General features: G+C 38.6%; 1 protein-coding gene across 8 annotated transcripts in view; it reads left to right on the plus strand.

Annotated features, from left to right (window-relative positions):
• kcnab2a (potassium voltage-gated channel subfamily A regulatory beta subunit 2a) overlaps positions 1 to 15,955 on the plus strand; it is a 137,015-nt gene that overhangs the window by 55,570 nt on the left and 65,490 nt on the right. For 6 of the 8 annotated variants that reach the window (XM_076986456.1, XM_076986625.1, XM_076986546.1 and 3 more), the window contains 2 exons: positions 3,439 to 3,619; positions 5,149 to 5,190. In XM_076986456.1, the coding sequence (XP_076842571.1) occupies positions 3,543 to 3,619; positions 5,149 to 5,190 (119 nt within the window). In that variant the 5' untranslated portion in view covers positions 3,439 to 3,542. The remainder of the gene's footprint in view (positions 1 to 3,438; positions 3,620 to 5,148; positions 5,191 to 15,955) is intronic. The other 2 variants (XM_076986857.1, XM_076987007.1) reach the window with 1 other exon arrangement.

Genomic DNA, 15,955 nt, shown 5'->3' on the forward strand with positions numbered 1-15,955 from the left:
TGGTGTATTTATGGAGATGAGTGTGTGTGTCCATGTGCGCTATTAGGCTCTCACACTCATCTGCAGCCTGACAGGTATGCATGTACATTTACTAATTTGATAATTACCTTTTATTATCACAATATGGTAAAACAAAAGCAACCAAACAAACAAAAACTGCATAAAAATGCATTTTCTTGCTTCCTTTTGTATAGCACCACTTTGTACAGCAGCAATTTTTGTTTTCTCAAATCCAGGCTTTTCAGCTGCTTGATTGGCTGTTTCTTTGGGAATAAAGTATGTTATTGCTCGACTAAGAAGATATGCAGTATGAATAGTTTCAATGCAAACTGTACATGTGACTAAATACATGACTGTTAAATATACTTCCTGAGCACCTATATTTAACTTGTTATAGATTCAAAGCATTACAAACACTGTTTATACATTTATTGCTGAGCAAATATTCATTTGTTCACATGTAGTGATTCATGTTGGTGATTATTTTAAATAGCTGATGATTTCAGCACACTTCCTCCTCCACCACTGCACAACACATGTTGTCCTGCAATATGACTGTTGCTCACAGATATTTAGCGAGCTGTATTCTTCGGGCAGATTTAGCAAGCACAGCGCAGGGATCCACTATGATCTTCCCATCCTCACCCACCACTGTTCATTAAGACTCATTCTTCATTGTCCAGTGTTTGAAGTGACCTGACTGGAGATTACGCATCTAGCTAACTATGGACTATAATGTTACTAGTGATGGAGTGAATGAGTGCAGGAGAGAGAGAATTCATGCATGTCAGAATATTGCTTGGAATAAATGTGCATTTCCTAGCTAGCTAAATAATATTACAATTGTTAGTATAAACAGTAGCCCAACGTCAAACCCAATATCAGTCAGCCGCCGTTGGGTTTTGAGTCAGGTTTCAGACCTCTAGTCAGAACTTAGAATAACTTTCATAATATTTTTGTTAGGAAAACGTAACTGTTAACAGTGCGCAAGGTGTCTAAATGTAAATCTCTAAATTGCTGAGTGATTATAGAGTTGTCATCATATTGTTTGCATTGGCTAAATTTGCTGCTGCGTGGCATGAACGTGCTGTAAGTGGCATGGTTGCTGATGCCTGACGGGCTGCTGATCTACTGCGATTTTCACGCACAACCATCTCTAGGGTTTACAGCAAACGGTCCGAAAAAGAAAAAATATCCAGTGAGCAGCAGTTCTGTGGGCGCAAATGCCTTGTTGATGCCAGAGGTCAGAGGAGAATGTCCAGACTGGTTCGAGCTGATAGAACGACAACAATAACTTAAATAACCAGTCATTTCATCTGAGGCATGCAGAAGAGCATCTCTGAATGCACAACACTTTGAACCTTGAGGTGAATAATCTTGAGGCAGAATAATCTTTATTCTGTAAAGGACTTTGAGCACGCCAGGATAACACGCCATGTCATAAAGCGTGTATCATCTCAGACTGGTTTCTTTAATGACAATGAGTTCACTGTATTCAAATGGCCTCCACATTCACCAGATCTCAATCCAATAGAGCACATTTGGGATGTGGTGGAACGGGATATTCGTATCATGGATATGCAGCCGACAAATCTGCAGCAACTGTGTGATGCTATCATGTCAATATGGACCAGACTCTGAGGAATCTTTCCAGTACCTTGTTGAATCTATGCCATGAAGGATTAAGGCAGTTCTGAAGGCTAAAAGGGCTCTAACCCGGTACTAGCAAGGTGTACCTAATAAAGTGGCCGTTGAGTGTATACAATGGTATACTGATTAACAAGGCTTACCATTTTAAAGAATGCACTGGAACGTTGTGAATAAATACAATTTATTACCAAATGTAGTGTACAAGTTTACATTTGTCCTCAATATATTACATAATGGCCAGCCATTCAATAGTTTTGAGTTTATTGCTTGCTGATTTCAATGTAAAATGATCGAATACATCCTAGACTTTAAACTATGTTTAGACTTTTTAATTTTATGTTCAAAAATGTATTCTGCTTTAGAAAAAATGAAGTATACAGATGGGTTTTCTTTAGTGTAATACTTTGGCTTTTAAATAAAGGAATTATTTAAAAGATAACCTTATTTTGAAGGTTCTACTTTTACAGTCTAATTCAGGTTAATATTGAGACTCATTTTGTACTTCCTGCAGTTATCATTGAAAGGTATGGACCACAGGCCAAGACCGTGGAACCCCTAAGCTAATATTTTGCTCTTCATTACATTACAAATTCACAAGTAAATCAAGTTTTCCCCCTCCTTTTCCCTTCTTAAAATGATTGAAGTAATGGAAGCTTGCACTGAGCCCTTGGAGTGAGGGAGTGCCCTATTCCCACTGTCAGGCTGGTTTTGACAGGAGACTGATGGGAGAACAAGGTCACCTTCATATGGCATTGGTGTCATGCACAGACAGGCTCATTACCCAGCCTGTCACGACCGTACACATAAGTGCAGTGAGCAGTGAAATGAGAGGTGTGTGTGTGTGTGTGTGTGTGTGTGTGTGTGTGTGTGTGTGTGTGTGTGTGTGTGTGTGTGTGTGTGTGTGTGTGTGTGTGTGTGTGTGTGTGTGTGTGTGTGAGAGGAGTGTGTTCTGTGTGGACGTGTTTGGGGAGTGAGGGGTTGTCCACATCATGCACATTTCACGTTTCCTCCATCACAGTAACTAGACACCTGTATGGGAGATTGTCCATGCAGTGTGGAACTTTCTAGACTCTGAAGATAATGCCTGGAATTTGTTGGAATTTTCCTTTTGCCATTATGTAAACTATTGTTATTTATAACTATTTGCTTTAAAAGCAACACATTTTATTTTAACTAAAAAATATTGGTTGAGTCAAAACTTAGAAACACTATACCTGTTTGCTTTTACTTGCATATCTGTAATATTACTGTAATTGCGTACATAATACCACATTTTTGTTGAAGGAGGATGTAAGGAGTTAAACAGAGCATTTGAGGAGCAGTGCCTCGTTGTGTCGTTGTTTATGTACAATACTGAGCTCTGCACCACAGTGTTCTTTATGCAGACAGGCCAGTGTGGTGTAGGATAGCTGCACTCTGATGCTGCACATGAAGCCTGCATGCCTCAGCTGTGCTGTACTGTACGCATGATCCGTCAGGTCAGAGCATCAGGCTCTGCTTCTAGAATCCGTTGTTGCTATTCGCTGTTGTTGCAAAGCACTGCAACTCTGAGTCTTCTTGCCAAGATGACTGACTGATTTAGCCCACATTCGTTTATGGTAAACGCCCGACTCATTGTGTAATGGCACCATCTAGTGGTGTGTATGCTTTCCTGCATTTGATTCTTAGTACTTCATTGTCAGTTTTTCTTTTCTCTTTCATTTTTTAAAATGTTTTTATTTATTGTAAACATCTTTGTATTAGAGTACAACCAAAAGTTAAGTCCCACACGCTCTGTCTCTGTGTTAGCGGCCCTGCGAGTTGAGAGGCAGAGCTCCTGGTGATTTGGAGAGAGAGAGAGAGTGCGACACCCCCATCAGCAGGCTGGCCACACAGTTCCCCCTCCCGCCTCCATGTATCCGGAATCCACCACAGACTCCCCAGCTCGCCTCTCCCTCCGACAGACAGGCTCACCAGGCATGATCTACAAGTGAGTGGCACGCTGCCCCTTACACAGACACGCACAGATACATATACTGTTTAATGTGCTGTTCAAACCATCAGCATTCACTAGCTTATCAGTGTAGGCGAAGTAATATTTGACAAAAATGAGACAAACAGCAAAGATAAGGGTTTTATTTAGTCTTATGTAGAGCAATGACAATATACACATTCAGGTTCAGAGGTGTTAAATGGTCTTAATTTTAAGAAAAATTGCAATGCACCATATCCCTGCGCAATAAAGTGATCTTATAAAACAGTGGCAAGTTGTAAATGAGGATGTATCAGATGTACCGCTTTCTGATTATCGTTTCTGAAGGGAAATTGTTGCACCCTTCACCTTATGTGTTCACCTTCACCAGAGGTGCACTGATTACTCAAAAGCATCGAGGTCAATGCTCTCCTGAAGCTCTAGTATTCTCTTGTTGCTTAGGTGTTATAGGATGTGACATAGTGCTCAGGGCTTAGACTGTCCAGAGAATACTGTGTGTGTGTGTGTGTGTGTGTGTGTGTGTGTGTGTTAGGGAACAGGCATGATGCGATGATTTCTCCTGCCTTTGAATAATCTGAAATATGACACCTTTCAATGAAATTCATATTGAATTCAGATTCAGTGAATCTTTATAATCTTAAAATGTATTGTATTCAGTGTCTGGCATATTTTTTGCAATATCAAACTTAATTTTTGCACTGTTAGGTTCAAATGCAACTGGAGTATAATATTTATAATATTACTTTCTAGTTGTATAATATTATAATACCCAATTCAAGCAGGAGAGCAGGTATTAGCAAAGCTATAATTCACCAAGCTGTTGTGTGATTCGTAGCAGCAGGATTATTGAGTCCATTCAGTTATTACTAAGAAAACCTTTGTGTTAAATGAACCAGTCTGCTCTTGTCAGTCTGTTTACTCCAGCGGGGCCGCACGTGTCTGGCAGGTGGTGCTGGAGACTCGACCCGTTACTGTGATCCTGAATGGCAGAATTGCAGTACTGTATAGCACTGCAGCATAATAAATGCTGCACTATGGTATCTGCCACTTATCTATTGGTTTATAGTGCTTGTATGTTTCATTGTATTCATTGTATTAGTTTTTACTAAAAGATGCAATTGCTTTGAAATGTTTAATTGGACATGAATACAGTATATTGTGTGGTGGTGTTACTGGTATACTGAATCAGGGTATAGCCTACCCTCCAGCTCTTTAGTCCTGTTTTTACTTGTTCTGGCTTTGATAAATGGCATGTAACTAATTGCTATCTATCTTTAAGTTTCACCGTTTTGTTTTAAATTTGTATGCTCAACAACACTTGTGCTTGTGAAGCGTTCTCTTTGTCATTTAACACTAAAAACTTAAATGTTGAGGTTGTTTTCCATCACTTTGCATGATCATTATGTCATTTGTAACACCTTTCAGGTGGCGCTTGCTTGATAGACCTTTCAATCTTTGGCTTTTCTTTCTGCTGTATAAAGCTTAGACTGTGTCTTTTTTCCATCTCTCCTGCTTCGTTGCCTCAGTGCACGGTATGGGAGCCCCAAAAGACAACTACAGTTCTACAGGTACTTGTTCACTCTGATACTGTTCTGTCACATTCAAAGGTCTGTCTGTCTGTCTGTTTGTCTACCATTGGGGTGGGGCTAATAGTAGTGTTACAGGTAAGTAACACTGGTGTTCGATGCAGTGGCCTACTGCAAGTGAGTGTCATTCATCACTTTATGTACGTACTGCTAGAAAGCTTTAATGTAAAGCTTTCTAGTGGTTTCCCTGTAATATAGATTGCTCTAAATTTGATTCAATGGCCACTGATCAGAGTTTGATCTTCAGGAAAACATTCTGATGCACACCAGTGTATCAGTACAGTTTGTCACAGATAAACATGACAATGACCCTGATTTTGGTCTACTGAACAACTATGTTTATGCGGTCTATAAGCACTCTCCTCACCTCAGAAATTGCAGATGTGGTGTTGTGGTATCAAGAAGCTAGAATCTAGAATAGAGTGTCATATTCTTTCCATTTCAGCAAGGGGTTGCAAAGGATAGGACATTAAAACCCTTAACTCTGTGGAAGTTATGAGTGGTGTATTGAATTTTCTGAGCTTTTAGGCACAAAACGACCTGCCGACTTCCCCCAGATTATCTTGGAAAGAATCGATCATCTTGTTGATGCATCTCACACTGAAATATTTTCACAGGAAAGGATTGCAACTTCCACAACTTTTGTGACGTGTCCTGTTTGATCACTGCCTTTATTCTTTTGGAAGGGGATCAAGGAATTCCTGGTCCTAGTAAAGCTTCTTAGCTTGTTTTATGCATTCAGATATGCAATAATTGATTTTGAGAATGAATTTTTAAACATTTTGACATTGGCTGAGAACTTTTAAAATGTATGTTTTTTTATTTATTTAAGTCGAGAGTTATGGCGATGAGCTTGTTTATTTATTTGTGACATAAAAGTAAGAGTGAACGTTAACAGCTCTCTTAATGGACTTTGATCATATTAGGAAATGATAGAATGGAAGACTATATGGTGGCACTATATCTATAAAGTGGGATCAGTTGGCCACCTCTAACCACAAGGCTGGTCAAAGAATGGCTAGACTAAGCAACAGAGAGCTTTACTTTCTCTCCCTCTGCTTATATTTGTGCCTGTGACCTCTGAACAACATTCTCTTTATATATGCTGGCACCTTGTGTATCTCATCGTTGACCGTTAAAGCGGATGAGGGAACCAAAAGACCGCGGTGCCCATCGAACTAACTCACATGCTTGGCACCTTCTAGGACCTTCCCATAGACCCCACTGGTTGGACTGTAAACAGATGGAAATCAGGACACCTTACACCTGACACACCTGATCCCTCAGAATTCATCAGATACCTAATACTTGTGTTGTCTACACCACTTTCTAAACACAAACTTCAATACATTTATATGATGTGAGTGTTAGGGTTACACTCTTCTAGAAAGAGAGGCACCAAAAGAATCTCAGGAATAAATATTTCCAGAGTCATAGAACTCCCTCACCAGGGTTTTTTTGTACCAATAACATTAGAATGCTCTTGGACTTCTAAGACTTGATATGCAGCTTTTGGAAATTTTTGTGTCAAGTAAGTTTTCTCAACAAACATCCTTTATAGTGTTAAATTTGGCCTAAAATTATAATTTTCCTTGGGATACAGTGGTTATATGTATTTGGGGTGTGTGTGTGTGAGAGAGAGAGAGAGAGAGAGAGAGGGAGAGAAAGAGAGAGAGAGCACAGGAATAAGAAGGAAGAGAATGTTGGTGTGGAAGTGTTCATATAGATCCATATGCTTAGGCCTCATTACATTCAGAAACGCATCTTGGTCTTTCCTGTGGAACAACAATCAAAAGCTTTTAGCACAAAAGCCTCTGAATAATTTAGCCCTGATATTATTTGCTGTGGTGTGCAGAAACAAGCTGGTGCTCCCCTCCCAAATGACACAAATGGATTTCCTTCATGGAATATAGCAGGGAGGGGTTATGGAGAGAGAGAGGGTGGGGGATACTCTTTCCATCACTAATTGGTTTAGATGCTGGCTAGTAAGACACTCCCAGTTTGGGTGGATCACTGCATTGCTGGCTGCAGTCTGAGTTTATAAGGACAGAGGGGCACCTGCAAGCCTTGTTCATGAGCCGACCCCCAAGACCTCGGGTGAGTCTCTGTCCTTTCTGAGCTCTAGTGTCCACCGTGTGTGTGTGTGTTGTTCTGGCATGGTTTTGGTGAGCATGGTTTTGTTTGTATACCTGCATGCTTGAGGGTGGTTCTCCATGTACTTATAAACATCTTAAAGTTCATAGGGAAAACTAATGGAGAAACTGGGTGTTTTAGCAATACGTGCTAGCAGAATTACCTTTGTTTATGGTACCGTAATGTGTCCCATAAATCTATCCAAAGAGCGTCAGCAGAACAGTCATGGTAGTTGCCAAACCAGAAATTTACTTTTACTAAATTTACAAAATTTTTGTAAAGCAGACATTTTATGGTTAAGTCTTACTCTGGGTTGAGGAGTTCATGGTGTTGATTAGCATGAGGAGATCTGCATTACAGAAGATGTTCAAGTGGCTATAGCACTCAGCAGACTTTCTCAGGATCAATAAGTGTCTAGTGGAAAACATCCTTTGCACATCTCCATAGTTCAGTGTAAAATATAGGAAGTTTCTTGCGTTTACACAGAGTTTGCACAATAAATTTAATAACTAGTATAATTTTTGCTTTTGCATCTGCTTTTATTTTCATAGGTGTATTTGAATGTAGGTTATTTTTCTTCTCCATTTTAAATAAACTTGTCATTGTCATAAATGTTAATTTGACATTTACCATATCCTCAAATTTTGTTGACAGCTGTCATATAAATTATTGCAACTTGTTTTTTGATTTGTTTTTTAATTTTATGTCCCAATTATAGGTCCATAGTAATGTTAAAATGCTTATCACCTAATTGAAAATGAATATTACAACATATATAGGTAAAATCTACAGACAAAATAAATGTTAAATATACAAGTCTTGGTGCATCTTATTACTGAATCAGATCCAGTAACCTAGAATCATATCTATAATGGACAACAAAATATTAGTTTATTACTTGTGGAACAACCAAGAGACAGATTCTAAATAGCCTATTTTAATACTATTGTGTATTTCTACATAACCTAATGCGAACAAATTGGTTCAAATGGTTCATGGTTATTTAACCTGTTTTTTGAGTTAGTTATTTCTATTCCAATATCTGGAAAATAAAGCCTATGATGCATATAAATGAATTCTGCAAAAACTCAGTGAAAGATGTACGCCATTGTTAACATTATTACAGTTGTTGTTATTACTGCTATTTCAGAGACTGTAAGTGATCAATAATTATGTAGTGCATAATAGATTATGTACAGGAGGTCTTCTGGTTACGTCAGTCCCGAGTTACGATGTTTCGTGGTTAACACACATCTCCCATTTACTGTATAAAGCCTTGTTTCGACTTAAGTGGTTTTGCGTCGTTAACGTCATAACGCTAACTTTTTATTACTGTTTATTATTTCCGTTTCATTTCATTATTAAACATTTTTTTATAATTACTGTATTAGGATAGGATAAGTGCTTACAGTATGTTATTTACATACAGTATGTACATATGTTCTGACTTCGAAAATCGGTTTACGACGCATCAGATCAACGTCGTAAGTTCAGGACCCCCTGTATTTTGATTTAGTCACATTGCACACTACATGGTGTAAACAGTAGAGTCAGCATGCCAGAACACTTGTATTCTCTCTTAGAAATAGAGAGAGAAATTTCACTGAAATAATTAAAATAAATTCACCAAACGCTGTTGTCTCATTGGTATCGTTCAGTATATACGGACATGCTCACACATTCATTTTGGTTGGATTTTCTCTGTATACATCTCAGCTTTGTAAGTTTTGAAGGGAGTAGTCCTTGTCAACACAATTCAACCTTTCAATGTTCGTCAAAACAGGCTGCCAACTGGTGTGCTGTAGCAAATTTAGTAGCAAATAATTTAGTTGATCTTTCTACCAATGTCTAAATGCAGGTGGAAATTTTGGTTTCTGTTTCTGTCTGTATTAAAGAGTGTCAAAAGTTATGACAGTTTGGCTCCCCTCTATGTAAAATCCTTGAGGAGTTAATCCAGTAATAATCTTGCAGGACAGGGTTTTATTGATTACTTGAAGACCTATGAAATAAAAGTTTCATAGATATTTATTACTAAAGATATTTATTACTAAAATACTTTGAGCATTACCAAAATATTTTTGAGAGAGCAGTTGGTTTTGTATTATATCTGACGCATGTGGGCTCAGCATCTGGAGTAAATGTAGGCATTTTTGGACCAGTGCAAATGATGGACAGTTTTACATTGAAATTCAGTTTTAGACCAACTGAAAAGCACTGAATCCCACCCAAAGTACCTTGCAGTATTTCATCTGATATCTGTGCATTAATCTCCTCCTGTTGTCTTAATAAAGTTAGCAACTTCCAGTTGTATAAATTAAGCAGGAAGTGTATTATACCAGTACCTTTCTTAGACTGTGATTTTTATTTTCTCTGTTGTCTTAAGACATTAAAAGGAGAACGCATGGTACATGCATCCTATAAGGCCATGCAAAGACCAGTGAATGTAATGCGGAACTGAAGTTCACAGGCGAGGTGAACCCGGAAACCATAGCTGTTCACATTGCTAAGCATATCTCACGCTATGTTCGAAATGGTGCTGGGCGATTAAAATTATATCGATTTGTTTTGCGATAAATTTTTGATAACTATGATAAGCGTGGGCAGTAGAATTCAATAAACATTTTCCATTTCCCGCCTTAAGTAGCGTCGCCAACGGAAGCAATCTGATGACATAGCACACGATCAGGCTGCATGCTGAACGTGCTGCAAATATGCAAAGAAAATTCATCAAAATGAGGATCCGTACACTATATTTCGGAAACATGCTACAAATTCAGAAACGCTGCAAATAAAGCAAAAAAGCTTGACTTCACTTACTCAAATGCCTTTTGTGCAGCGTTGTGTATCCCTGTAAATAGCCTCAAAAGAGGCTCGCGAGGCTATACACACCTCTGGAATATAGTCTGTCACCATCAATAAAAGATTGTCAGTTTACTGTAGTAATACCCAATAAATATGTTTACAATGAAATACTATTGACAATTAATACTGATGGTAATCCTGATAGCCTCTGGTAGAGCATTTAGTTAACAGGCATTAAAGCTATATTTAGAGTCTGCTAAGAAACTAGCCAAATAATGGGTCACAGATTATTATATAGCTATGGTTAGTGAGTTTTCTCACTGTAAAAGCAGTGAGTAGTCTAATGCAAGTGAGCAGTTGCTTTCTAGTATTTTTATAGGAAAGTATACATGTACTTCATGTACTGGAATATTTTGCAGTCAGAGTACATCATCCGAGGATCTTTTGCATACTGGAAAAAATCATTTTGGTTGTATACTACATACTGGATACTGATTTGGGGCCCAATCAGAGCATAAGTAGTACATGGGTTAAAGTTCTTCGTCACCACAATGAATTTCCATCATTTGAATTTTTTGGGGGAAAAATCCTTCAAATCATAATAATAAACCACACATGCGCGCATGCTATCTGTTTTGAGGCAGAAATATGATCCTCTCACTGGCGCTCATCAGCGCTGGATGGATGACAGCGGTGTCATTTGATTGACTTGCGGGTCATCCCGCCTTCTGATTTTCAGACATTACGTAGAAAAGTTACCTTCCTCCTGCCTTAAGTCCAGTTTGTTTTGGTCAGTTTATGTTTTCAACTTGTTTGGTCGTGCCAAAAACATTGCTCCGATTCAATCTACATAAACATCATACAGGTGGTCCCCGGGTTACGAGGTTCCTGGGTTACGATTTTTCTTGCTTTAACCCATGGAGTAAGTAGTATGTAGTAGGCTGTTTCGAACAAAGTTCCTTCCTTTTTTAAAAAATAAATGTGGGGCATAATGGCTCTGGCATTTCAGAAAGCAAGAGACCTGGATTTAACTGAGCTGATCAAGACAGTCAAGGTTTTCTTCCTTGACTAATTCCCATACTGTTGTATGTGTATTTATGTGTATTATGGGATTCAAAGATGTGCAAAATAATTAGTGTACTTAATAATGATCAAGCTAGCACAAATAGAGCATTTAATGTAATTAATCATATTTTATGCATTACACTATTTAAAGCATCTTGCAATAGTCTTGGCTTTTTCTCGGATGCCCCCCAGCCTATAAAAGTTGGTATTTGAGAAATCTACATAGAAAGTATTAAGATATGTAAATTTGGTAGGGCAGGTTAAAATGCAGACAGGTTAGGGTGAGTGTTAAATTTACTTTAATATGCAGAGGTTCAGAATTCTGTGCACACAACATTTTTAAGATGCTGGTTCTGTATTTCTGCTTTAAACTGAATAATCAAAAATGTCATACATAAAGTGCTTTCAGACCTTTGTGAGAAATGAAGTTAACTTATGTGTTTATTTTATGCGTTAGTTGGGCTGTAATAGGTCCAGTGTTTCTAGAGAAACATTATCATTTATTTCATCGGGACCATTCAAGCAGTGAATGCAGTAATGCTTTTGTCAATCTAAAATTTAACTGACTAACCTATGGACACTCATATTGTGGCTACAATGAAGAGTTAAAGATTACACTGGTCAACACAAAATTTATTGTCTAAATTTTTTTTTGCTGATTTTGTACAAGTTTTAGTTGCTGAATCCAAAAATCACATCGGTTTTGCTGCATCAGGTCAGCTTTTTGAGCTATAGCCACACCATTTTTTTTTTGCTGGTGATCAAAATGGCTTCAACCAGAAGATCTTGCAAAAATAAACCCGACGTATTCTGCTACACCTGTGGCGAATACACCATTGTGACTAACAGGAATCCAGTCACAGGTTTCATAAAGCGTGCTTACCATGCCTATTTTGGTATTAAACTTGGTGATCAGGATAAAGCTTTGGCACCACACATGGTATGCAAAGCATGTACCGAGTATCTGCGTCAGTGGACCAAGGGCAAGAAGAGTTGTCTGAAGTTTGGAATTGCCATGGTTTGGAGGGAGCCGACAAACCACGGCACTGACTGGTACTTCTGTGCAATTGATGTGACTGGGATCAACAGAAAGAACCGGAGCAGCCTCAAGTATCCTGATCTTCAATCAGCACGTCGTCCTGTAGCTTAGGGCTGGGTATCGATTCAAATTCCAAGAATCGATCCGATTCCGATTCTGAAGATTAAGAATCGATTTATTTCGATTTAATCCGATTTAATCGATTCAATCCGATTCGATCCAATTCGGGGTTTAGTGTTATTAAAAATGTATTTATTTGAGCTGTTTTCTGACTATGTACAGAAGCAACATGTTAAAACTAGTATTATATCAATATTAATCAGCAAATAGTTACTGGTAGTTGGTAGTTACTGATGGCTGGAAGACTGGTGAAAAGGGTAATCATAAATCTACCTTCAAGAAAGGTAATCCAGGACAATAAACAGAGGACATCTTTGAGGTGTCTATATCTGCAACAGTGGACTCCTACTGGGACACTAACCAGTGCATTATTATTATGATTGAAATAATTAAGAAGTCACCCAAAAGCTGTTGCTACCAAATGCATTTTTATTTTAAAAGTGCTCACACTTAATAAACTGAAAGTATAAAATGTAAACGTGTATTTTTCTTTAAAGTAAGAATATAATAACAGAACTGTCACGTTACGGTCCCCGACCCCTCCCTGTTGGGCGTGTGTTAACGTTGTCTGCGTCTACTCGTCTGCGTATCTCCGCGGGTGCGGGTGCGTCTTGTGATAATCCTCACCTGTGGCTCGTCTCGTCATCACGTGGGGTTTGTGTGGTTTGTCCATTTAATGTGCGTTCGCGCAGCGTCCTGTGCTCGTCGTTGTTTGAGTCACACATGTTCTATGTAAACGTGTTTTATGTGCGCTGTCTGCGCTTCGGTAAATGTAATAAACGTAACGATTTGGAAAGTGCAAAGGATTCTGTCTCGTCCATCGCCTTGCGCCCAACGTTACAAGAGCATTTTTAACTTTTTTAAACTGTAAAAACACTGGGTAAACTGCCAGTGACATGGACTAAATGTAAATAGTCACTGACACTGGATAAACTGTCCTTCTGTTTTTAGATTGCCGATTTGACTATCGTCGTTACCGTCACTGTCCGTCGCCATGTTGTTTTACAGTTAGTTAGACCGAGCACGCCTGCGTGAATTCAGTGACGAGGCGGGGGTAAAAGTTCACTAAAAAATCGATCTTTGGACGTACGAATCGATAATCAGATCATCATATGCGAATCGATTGTGAATCGGAAAATCGATTTTTTCAACACAGGCCTACTGTAGCTCATTGTGATGAAATTCCAGTACCTGTCTTTGGAGAACTTCCTGATATTAGTGATGAAGATTCCTCCAGTGTTGTACAAGATGAAGATGAAGAAATGGATTTTGATGGTGATGCTCCACATCCTTTTTCCCAAAATGAGCTAAATGATCTAGTTCGCGTTCTCGGCTTGTCAAAGTCCTCAGCTGAACTGTTGGCATCCAGATTGAAGGAAAAGAATCTCCTCTCTGACAGCACTCGCATCACCTTCTACCACAACAGGCATCAAGAGTATCTCCATTTTTTCTCTGAAGACAAGGACTTGGTGTACTGTACAGACATTGCGCAGCTCGTACATAAGCTTGGAGTGCCACAGTATGAACCCAAAGACTGGAGACTGTTCATCGATAGCAGCAAGCAATCGCTGAAATGTGTTCTGCTGTATAACGGCAATGTGTTTGCCTCTGTACCCCTCGCTTACTCGACTACATTAAAGGAGAAGTATGAAGCTGTGAAGTATGTGCTGGAGAAAATTCAGTATGATCAGCATGAGTGGTTCATTTGTGTTGACCTGAAGATGGTTAACTTTTTGTTGGGACAGCAGTTTGGGTTCACCAAGTACCCATGCTTTCTGTGCATGTGGGATCGTAGGGACACTCCTCAGCATTACACGAAGAGGAACTGGTCTGTGAGAGAGGAATTGGTGCCTTGCAGAGCAAGGAATGTCATCAACAACTCTCTGGTGGATAGAGACAGGATACTCTTCCCACCACTGCACATCAAGCTCGGCTTAATCAAACAGTTTACCAAAGCTCTAAACAAGAATGGTGACTGTTTCACTTACTTGTGCCAGGCTTTCCCAGGATTGACCATAAAGAAGTTGAAAGCTGGAATCTTTGATGGTCCTCATGTCTGTCAGCTCATCAGAGATCCAGACTTTGAGAACTCAATGAACAAATTTGAACTGGAAGCATGGAAGGCTTTTGTTTTGGTCGTGAAGAACTTTCTTGGCAACACCAAGGCCAGCAACTACTCAGAACTTGTCACCAATATGCTGACTGCTTTCAGAAACCTCGGATGCAACATGAGCATCAAAATACATTACTTATTCTCACATATGGATTGATTTCCTGAGAATCTGGGATCACTGAGCGATGAGCAGGGGGAGAGATTTCATCAGGACATTAAAGAGATGGAGACCAGGTATCAGGGACGCTGGGATACAGTCATGATAGCTGATTACTTTTGGACTCTGAAGAGAGACACCCCTGTTGCTGAGCGTTCTAGGATTTAAAAAAAAATGGAAGTTCAAGCCCTAAATTTCCAACAGTGACGATGTAACATGCAATTAACATGTACGTACCTTTACCAATGCCCACTATAACATTCAATTCTTTAATAAATTGTATCTGAAAACAATTTCTCTTTTAGAAATCTAAATTGGATCAGAAATATTGCTGAAAGTCAGCCGATAATGTCACAAAATATAATCCATTTAGACAGAAAATTGGATTTTTAACAATCTAATTAGCACAAAAACTTGACCTGTTTGGAAAAAAATGGATGTCATTTTCGGATTCAGCAGTGCAAAATTTTTTACAACAATTTACAAAAAATATTTGTTTGTAACCCTGTGTTATTAATGATGCATTTGCATATAATTTTATAGGATGCATGCATGTTTTATTAAATTTGTGGAGAGAAATGCATGCACCTGCAGCAAGTAGAATGATGCAACAGGGGGTATGATATTTAAAATCTGCCAATGGAGTAGTATTAATAGTAATCAGTTGAACTGATTCTTTTGAAAGAAAAGCAATTATTTTGTGATTTACTAAATGTGCATCAGACAGATGGCACATCATTCTGCATGGAAATTTACATTTAAATTGAATGATCATATAATAATTAGTAGGGATGCACCGAAATGAAAATTCTTAGCCGAAACCGAAAACCGAAAATGAGGAAACCAAGGCCGAAAGCCGAAAACCGAAACACCGAAATACATTATGCCAATTATTAGTAACATTGGATTTATGGCTAACCTCACTAAAATCAAGGCATTGCTATTCAAAGAATAAATCAACTACAAAATTTGATTTGAAAATATTTATTTAGCACTGACATTACAGTAATGCATATTATAAAGTAAAGTTAGTGGTGGGCCGTTAACGGCGATACCGCTGACAACGGCCGACCACTAATTAAATTTAACTCGCTTGCAGACCGTTTTTATCTGAGAGGATAAATATATGTATTTTATACGAGTTAAATTTAATTATAACTGACTGGCCTGAAAGATAAATATAAATTCTCTCATAAAAACGTGACGTGAGTTGCAACAACAGCTCAGGTAAACACACTTCTGAGAAATGTCGTCTGCTCGGCAAAACATAACGGGGCTCAATGTGCTCTATTAGCCTACGAAATCCCTACGACAGAGA

This window comes from Brachyhypopomus gauderio, chromosome 1 (assembly GCF_052324685.1).
Source record: "Brachyhypopomus gauderio isolate BG-103 chromosome 1, BGAUD_0.2, whole genome shotgun sequence".
NCBI lineage: Eukaryota > Metazoa > Chordata > Actinopteri > Gymnotiformes > Hypopomidae > Brachyhypopomus > Brachyhypopomus gauderio.